The sequence below is a fragment of the Gallinula chloropus genome (assembly GCF_964237585.1).
Source record: "Gallinula chloropus genome assembly, chromosome: 17".
NCBI classification, from domain to species: Eukaryota; Metazoa; Chordata; class Aves; order Gruiformes; family Rallidae; genus Gallinula; species Gallinula chloropus.
Window position 1 is genome coordinate 927,824 of NC_140102.1, and position 8,914 is coordinate 936,737.

The window sequence follows — 8,914 nt, forward strand, 5'->3', positions numbered from 1 at the left end:
AGAGCCAGCTGCTGTTACACATCACTGTGGAAATAAAAGGAGCCTCTCAGGCTCAGCCTTGTGCAGGTGTCGGTGGCCAGAGGCTTGTGTGTGCTCCCTGGTGTGAGGGTTTGGGGCTGGGCACCCCGTTACCCCTCGCTGGCTCCCTGTGCCAGTGGGGATGAGTGGGCAGTGCCCGTGCTCTGCTCGCTCCTGGCTTCACTGTGAGGTGGGGAGCGGCCTCACGTTCTGTGAGCTGGCCTCCCCCAGAGCTGCACAGGGTGAAATCCCCGTCCTCTTTACTTCCTGTCCCCCTCAGATGGCAGATGATGCCCAGGGTGGCCCAGCCATGCCCAGGCTCCTCTTGGAGCTGGGCTGGGAACTCCAGCGTGCCCCAGGGGCAGAGCCAGCTGCTTGCTCAGGGGTGTGGGTGTGGATTTGCCCTCTGGCTTCCCGGTGTTTCAGCGGCAGGAGGATGGGGCAGCATCCCTCCCTGCTCCCCCTGCCCTTGTACAGACTCTGGGAGCAGAACTCTCAGCACAGGAGTACCATCTGCTGCTGCCAGCTCAGACCTGGAGGTGTGAAATCCCATGGGAAAGCCTGAGCTCCAGCCACCCTGGAGAGCTCCAGCCGCCCTGGAGAGCTCCAGCTGCCCCGGAGAGGTCCCACCTCGGTGATGCCCATGGTGCAGAGGGCACAGCGTGAGGAACTGCTTCCCTGAGACGGGCAAAGTGCTGCTGGAGCCCAGCACCACGGGCACCATGTAAGTGAGGGATGAGGCAGGGGGAAAGCCAGCTGGCTCCGGGCCTCTTGTGCTGCTCTGGGCTGCTCTGCCCACCTCTCCCAGCCCTGGGCTCCGCTCCCTCTGCCGTGCTCCACTCTGGGGATGCAGGGGCTGTGGGGAGGAGCTCCATCCTGCTCTGCTCCCCGGCGGGGGAATCCCGCTGTGTTGGGGGAAGTGGCTGTGTGCTCCATCAGGAAACACCAAGGAGCTGAAGGGAAAGCTGGAGAGGGCCGGGAGGGAGTTTTGGCACAGCAGCAAAGCACCAAACCGATGCTTTTTGCCTGCTGTCATCAGGACTCTTCCCCAGCAATCTGCCATGCCAGCTGTCGGAGCCGAGCAGCTGGGGGGGCCTCACCCCCCTGTGTGCTGTGAGCCCATCGCTGGCTGCTGCTGGGGGGCTGGGGGGGGGGCAGCACGGCCCCCAGCCCCAGGCCCTTGGCTCTGCCTGGCCCAGAGCATCTTCAAAGCTCCATCCTGAGTGTGGGGAGGGGAGGAGCAGCTGCTGCTGGCTGCGTCCTGGCCGGGGGGTGAGGGTGCTGCGAGGGGCCGGCACCCCGTGCTCAGCGGTTTCGGGGGTGGCTGAACCAGCCCCCTGCTCAGGGTGATGCCAGGCACCAGTTTGTGGGTAGTTGAGCAGGAGATGAGGGGCAGCAGCCTGGCAGCCTCTGGCACAGCGCTGCTCCTGCCTGGTCTGTGTGGGCAGCAGGAAGCCTCTTCTGAAGCGGCTCATGCAATGACCCTCGGGCAGGGGGGTGGTCCTGCTGCTTCTGTCCTGAACAGGGAGGGTCTCTCCTGGGCTGCCATCGATGTGGGGCACACACACTGCCTGGCTTCGGGCTGTGGGGGGTGCAGGGCAGGCTGTGCCTGAGCAGGACAGCCGTGCTGGTGCTGGGTATTTACCCTCACTCCCTGTACCCCCCCCACGCTCAGCCCCAGTCCCTCCCCACAGCCGTTTTCCAAGCTGGGGTCTCCCCAGGGGCAGCCGGGGTTACCCAGCAGGACCCGAGCCCTCGGCCCTGGATAGAGCAGCAGGCAGAGCCCGGGCTGTTCTCAGCACAAGGCTTTATTTATTGATACTCTTTGCTTATCCACTGTATGAATGTCACCACACTGTCACAGTCACCAGCCAGCCTGTGGCCTCAGGGGCTGGGCCCAGGGACCCAGCGTGTAGAACTCATGCACTGCAGGTATTCTGCAACAAGACAGCTGTACAAAAATCTCAGGGGGGTGTTGGAAATCTCTGCCTTATCTGGTCACTGAAAAATCTGTAAAGAAACCCTGGGGGACAGGGGCGGGTTCCCTCCTGGGCAGCGTGAGGAGCTGGGGGGGTCCCCAGGGCCGGACTGAGCCTGGTGTGAGGCCAGCGATGAGCCCCGACACCCCCAGCCCCACCCTGGTGCTGGTTCCTTGGGCTGGGAATTAAACCCCCCCCCCTTTCCTTTGGAAACCTTTCCTGTGCTGCCAGGCTTGCCCAGGCTGCCCCTGGCTCCAGGACAGGTGGTGATGGAGCAGTGGAAGGAAGCGTGACCTCCTCTCCTCCCCGGCTCTGCATTCCCAAGCAGTGTCCCTGCTGCTGTGGGGGCTTCCCAGCGGAAACTGAGGGTTGTAGGCAAAGCTGGGAGGGATTTTGGCATCAATCACGGCCTCAGCCAGGTTAGAGATCAGGCTCTGTGGGTGCTGGACCCTTGGATGGGCTGGGGACGTCAGGGCTTGCTGGGCTGGGGGCCATGTGTGCCACGAGGGCAGCCGGGGAGCCAGCGGGTGCTCCCCTCCCTGCCCCCTGTGCCGGGAAGGTTTCCCAAGGGGAGGGTGCTGGGGGGCTGCTGGCATGCGAGGGAGGAAGCAGCACCCCCAGGCCCGGGGTGCAAGAGCTCTCTGCAGGCAGAGCACCCACCCAGCCTGAGCAACCCCAGCCCAGGGGTGCACTGTGGCCGCTGCAGCCCCCGGCATCCGTCTGTCTGTCCGTCCAGCTGGGGGCTGCAGGCAGGAGGGGGCAGGCTGAGGGCAGCGCTGGGCGGGTTGGCTGGTTGGGCACGTGGTGGTGGTGGTGGTGGTGGTTTGATGGCTGCGAGTTGTTTCACATCATCACATCCAAGGGAACACCCTGGGCCTGGATACTCCGGGACACGCAGGGGAGCGGAACACGAGGGGCGGCGAGGACAGGAACCCCCGAAGCCAGCGATGGGGCAGGAGATGGGCGCTGAGACATGTCGTGGTTGCCATTTACAAGAGCCCCGGGGAAGGAGGAGCCCGAGGCCGTGCGCTGGAGGCAGCCGGGCCCCCGGCGGAGCCGGCGCAGCCCCCCTGGCCGCCCCGGGAGCCGCGAGGCCGCGCGGCGCCGTCACCGTCCCGGGGCGAAGATGAAGTCGAGGGCTTGGCGCTCGGCGGCAGCGACGTTGGGGTGCCACAGGTCCACCATGAAGACCACGCGGGGACCCTCCTCCGGGGGGCCTGGGGGGTGCAAGCGGAGGGTGAGGGGGCTGCTGCTCCCCTGGGAGAGGCCAGCAGTCACCCTGCTGCTGGGGTGACGGGCTGCACACCCCAGCCCGCTGCCGGCCCCCCAGCACGGCACGCGCCCTGCACGGGGCCTGCAACCCCAGGAAACACCCACACGGCTGCACACTGGGAGCCCAGTGCCTCCAGCTGCCGGGGCTCAGGGGCTGTGTGGGGCAGGCGCACCCCAGGGTGCCCCCTCACAGGCAGCCGGCACCACGCTGAGCTCACCCCGCTCGCGCTGCGTCTCCAGCCAGGCAGGGAGCTGCCGCTGCGCAGTTCCAGCCTTCCCGGCCCTGGGGCTCTGCTGCCTTCCCCAGCCCACAGCAGGGTTCACGTGGGAGCAACAGCTTTTGTTCTCCCACTCTCCTCACACGCTCCCCTGCGTAGAGCAGCCCTGCTGATGCTCTTCTGCCATCAGGGACTAATGCCGGTTAATCCGGGAGCGCTGAGGCAGAACAGCCGCCATCGTGACGGGGAAAGGCAGCAACAGAGGCAGCGACAGAGGCTGGGGGAGCTTCTCCCTCTGCACAGCAGACAAAGCCACTGCTGGCACGTCAGCACTGAGCTGCTGTCTTGCAACAGGGCGAGAGGATGTCGGCATCGGAGCCGGCAGAGCTCCGGGGGATGGGGGCAGATGCCTGTGCTGGCTGCTGCCTCAGCAGGGAGAAGCTCATGGGCCCCCATGCTGGGGCAGGGCTGTGGGGAAGTCGGGAGGGGAGCAAGGCCTGGGGCAGGTGGAGGAGGGGGCTCTGGGGGCTCCTCCACTGGGCAAGGGGCACCGGGATGCTCCTCCAGCCATGGGGAGCACTGGTGATGGGTGAGCTTGGCCATGGCAGGAATGGGGCTACTGCCCTCTCCAGTGCCAGCCAAGGGGAGCACTGGGGTAACCCCCCTGGGATGCAGGGACCCCAGACCCCGGGATGCAGGGACCCCAGCCCCTGGGATGCAGGGGACCCCAGACCCTGGGATGCAGGGCACCTCAGCCCCCGGGATGCAGGGACACCCAGCCCCCAGGATGCAGGAACCCCAGCCCCGGGGATGCAGGGGACCGCAGCCCCAGGATGCAGGGACCCCAGACCCTGGGATGCAGGGGACCCCAGCCCTTGGGATGCAGGGACCCCAGCCCTGGGATGCAGGGACCCCAGCCCCTGGGATGCAGGGGACCCCAGCCCCAGGATGCAGGAACCCCAGCCCTGGGATGCAGGGACCCCAGCGGGTGCCCCTCACCGTGCGAGATGCGCTGCGCGTCGGGCTCACCTTCGTGAAACGCCGTGTGCAGGAAGGAGTCGTCGAAGAGCAGGCAGCGCCCCTCAGCCCAGCACTGGGGCTCACCCCCCACCACCAGCTCGCAGTTGCTGGGCGTCTTCAGACCTTGGGCACAGAGAGAGGGGACAGGCAGGGTCAGGGAGTGGTGAGCTCCACACAGCTGCTGCAGAGGGGCTGCCCCCACCCCTCAGAGACCCCCACCCCCCCAGCACGTGCTGTGCCGAATGCAGTGCATGGCAAAGTCCAGCTCTCAAAGCGTGCCCAAGCCTGACCCCTGCCTGCTCCATGGGTCCCTCTGGCCCTGGCTGTGGCAGGGCACCCCCCTGCCATCACTCGCTGCACCCCGAGGAGCTCAGCCTCGGGGGCACCTTTGGCACTGGAACAGCCATTGGGTCCCCAGAGCCCACAGACTCGGGGTGTTCAGGGTGAAGCCGGATCCCCGGAGCCTTTTCCAGCTTCAGGACCCATGGCAGAGCCTCTGCCCTCTCCTCCCTGTGCACTGCAAGGCTGGGGTACGAGGGGGGACCCTGTGCCAGGACTGCAGGGGTGGGCTCAGTGCCGGGATCTGCCTCGGGCTCCCCCCGACTCTACACCAGCCTTGGCACCGCCCCCCACCCGACATGCTGCCCCCGGGCCCCCCCAGGCAGCGGCAGGGACAGAGATTTGGGGGAGGGTCTCAAGAGGCTCCATGAAGGCCACGGGAAGGACAACCCTGGGAATAAAACGGGTCTTTTCCTAAAATACTGGAGCAAGCTGGGCCGAGGGCTGGTCCTGTCACCTCCCCCCCAGAGAGCAGAACCCCAAGGTTGGTGCAGAGCCGACCTGCCCCACGACGCAGCCAGGCAGAGAAGGGGGTCAGGGCTCACGTGGCTCCACGGTAACGATGCAGCAAAGGAGCAGGAAGGGATTTCGCAGCGGTGCCGGAGCCCAGCGAGCGCAGCAGGGACTCCCGGCTGCCCAGGGGAGCTGGGAGCACAAGAAGCTGCTCTGCTTTCCCAACAGAGGTATCTCAGCCTGCAGAGCCCTTTCCCTGTGCTACGGCCTCAGCCTGAGTCACTCCAGCTGGAAACTGCGAGCTGAACAGGTGGCCAGGACCCTGCAGCCTTTCCATGGCCACCCCACGCTGGGGACGCTGCCCTGTCCCTCGGAGGGCAGAGCTGGGGCCCGTGTTTGGCCCCACGGGTGGGCGCAGCAGTCCTGGGGGTGGGGTAAATCTGGGAGCGACTCAGCGATGCAGGTGGCTCATCTGGCTCTGGGGACAAGGAGGCCCCAAAGGGCTGATGGTCTCGTGCCCGAGAGCTGAGTCCCAGCACCGAGGTGGGGGTGTCGGGGAGCACGTGGGCAGCCCATCGGTGCGCCCCGGGCATGGTGCCGTGTCCTGGCCGGAGGGCCAGCAGCCACGGAGCAGATGGAGCTGGAAAACCTGGAAGGACGAGGGACCAGCCAGCACTGCTCGTGTCCCCGGGGTGTGTGTGCGCTCGGGCCAGAGCCTCAGCTCCCCACTGCCCACAGGCAGGAACATCTGAACCCAGCATCAGGCTGGCACCGGCGTGGGCAGATCCCGGCCCCGCAGCCCGAGTGCTCCTCGGATCAGCTCTGAAGGCTGCTTCCCATCCCAAACAAATGGCCAGTCAGCGCCTGGGTGTGTTTACCCAGGAGGAGTTGGCTGAACAAGCGCGCGCGGTGTTTGCCAGCAGTGCCCGTGTGGTGCCTCCCCCGGCGCGATCTGCGCCGCTTCCAGCGTGCCAGAGTCCCGGCCATCTGTGCCGCCTGGGCTCTCCCCAGCCCGGGCACCCATGGGGAGGGGGAGCACCAGCCCAGCGCGAGCCCCACCTGAGGGGATACCCCGGGACCCCCCTGATGTGCAGGGAGGTGGTGCCTTCGCTCACGTCTGCCCGTGGGACACACAGAGCACCCAAAATCCCAGGAGAGGGGGAGCTGCTGGGGGGGGGTGGTGGTGCTGGGAGGCAACTCGGTCCCTGGAGCAGCACCCAAGGCTGCCCTGCATCCCGTGGTGACAAATGGGGGTGTCCCAGAGCGGACACAACATCAGCCCTGTACATCACACTGAGCAGAGCTCCACACCTCAGGGTGGTGGGAGGGGGAGGTGAAACATTCCTGCTGTGGGGCTGGAGACCCTGGGAGGGGGGTCAGGCACCGGGGGCTGAGCCCTGGCCTCTCCTGGGGGTGCTGCTCCCACCACAGCCTGAATAACTCCTTCGCACCAATGTGGAGAGGACACCCGAGCCAGCCCCAGGACTGCGCTTAGTGGCTGACCTTGGAGAGCACGGGGTGCACGAGGCTTCCTCTGAGCTCCCACACCCCGGCACAGCCACACACCCCCCTCAAACCACCCATGGCCGAGATGAACCCCCCCCAAGCCCCATGGTGCTCACCTAGATGGCAGCGGATGCGGATGTTGGTGGGCCCGTAGTGCTCGGCGATGACGGTGCCCGGGCTCAGCACCGAGATGCACGCGTTCCCAAAGACGTTGTTGCCAATGCAGGTGCGAAGGCTCCCGAGCAAGCGGTACGTCCGTGGGCACCTCCTGCAGTTCCTGGGCACGCACATGCCCTGGTTCACCAGGTAGAAGGTGAACCACTCCCCGCTGGGCGTGCTGTTCATTTTCCATCCTTGCGGGAGGCTGCAGTTTGAGAAAGCTTTGTAGAGGGTCTCAAACTCGCACAGGATGGTCTGGAAGTTGCGCTCCAGCAACTCCACGTCGTGCTTTTGAGCGTCCCGGGAGAAATAGGGCATGGTGGGCAAGTCAGGCAGGAAGAAGACTTCGGGCTTCTGGATGGAGGGCCGGCTGTTGAGGTAGCGGCCCTGCTCGCGGATGCCCTTGTGGATCCTGCCCATGCCAGACCAGGAGTAGCGCTTGGCGTACTCCTGGAGGTTGTGGTAGAGTTTCTGGTTGAGCCCGTCGTGGTGCGAGCAGCGCACGCACTCGGGCGAGTGGCAGTAGACGTACCCGTTCTGCACGCCGTTGGCCTCGGCGCTCTGCATCAGGGCGTTGACGGTGGCGTAGGCGCGGGGCTGCTCCCGCCCCACGTGGTAGCAGTACCAGAGGAAGAGGAGGAGGAGGCAGGCGACGGCGGCCAGGGCGGTGGCGTCGCAGTCCCGGAAAGACTGGATGCCCGTGGCGATGAAATCCCGGAGTCCATCCAGGGACCAGCTCCAGCCCATCAGCCACTCCACAGACATGGTGGTGCAGCGGGAGGCGGGTGCGCGCAGGGGGGCCCGGCGGTCAGTCCTCGTGGGCCTCAGGGGCACCCACACCATGCAGCTGGGCCGGGGCGTGGCGGGGAGAGGCTGCCATGGGGAAGCGGGGCTGCGGCTCTGCCCCGCACGCCCGGGGGCTCGGCATTGGCAGCTCCCGGGGAGGCGGGGGACCCGGCTGCCCTGGGGGTCCCGGTGCTGCGGCTCAGCAGTGACGTCCCCGGAGGGTCCCCGCTGGTGCTCCCCGGGCCATCATCCTGAGAGGCAGCGCTGGAGGGAGGCTCTGGGGAAAGAAACCCAGGGCGTTACGGGGGGTGGTTTCCTCCTGGGGTCCCGGCAGGGGCTCAGTGCATGAGGTGCAGGGCACAGGGGGAGGATGGATGCGCAGCCCCTGCCCTGCCCAGGAGCCCAGCACACTCCCACTCCTCATAACCATGAGTGATGCTCGCTTAGCCCAGGCTCTGTCCCTGGCACCTCCGGGTGAGAAACACACCCTGAGAGCCACGCCGGGCTGCAGCACGCTGCCAGCACCAGAGGAGCCTGGGGATTGCTGCTGGGCAGCATTTAAACCCCAGTGCTGCAGGTCAGCTCTCCACACCAAGCAGATGCTCAGGCTGGGCACGTGCAGAGGGGTCCAGCCTGCCCTGGAGCACCGAAAGCAGCATGAAGGATACAGGCTCATCCGTGAGCCCAGACTGCACCGTGCCGGGCAGGGGGTGCAGGAGCTGCAGGGCAAGCAGCCCCCCACCTGTGAGGAGTGAGACAAGAACGGTCTGGGTAAGGGGGAGGGAGGAAGATGCTCTTCTCTAAGAGCATCGACCTGAAGGAGCAGGATGGGTTTATCAGCCAGGGAAGCCATCCAGACCCTTCCCGGCCCTCCCTGCCAAGCTCCTGCAGCCTGTTCCTGTGTGATGATGGAGATGGTGATGTGCTTCAGCTGCTGGAGCGCTGGCAGGGACCTGACCCTGCAGCCACGGGCCTTGTGCAGGGCTGGGGACACGGACAGCTTCGCATATGGAGGGGGGACATGCACACAGCCCCCCTCCCTCCACCCTGCTTCCTTGTTGCACCTGCGTGCCCTGTTCCAGGACCTGTGATCCACATGGCATGGGAATTTTGGGATAACTTTCTCCTCTCCTCACTGGCTAGCATCCCTCCAGGCACACTGAC

At 66.3% G+C, this 8,914-nt stretch overlaps 1 protein-coding gene across 1 annotated transcript; it reads right to left on the reverse strand.

The window, feature by feature from the left end:
- Window positions 1–3,104: 3,104 nt before the first annotated feature.
- On the reverse strand, window positions 3,105–7,807 carry ASPHD2 (aspartate beta-hydroxylase domain containing 2; the record flags this gene model as incomplete). The annotated part of the gene is made up of 3 exons (XM_084271991.1): window positions 3,105–3,214; window positions 4,517–4,630; window positions 6,922–7,807. The coding sequence occupies 3 exons, from the start codon at window positions 7,805–7,807 to the stop codon at window positions 3,105–3,107; spliced, it is 1,110 nt and encodes a 369-aa protein (XP_084128117.1).
- Window positions 7,808–8,914: the final 1,107 nt, after the last annotated feature.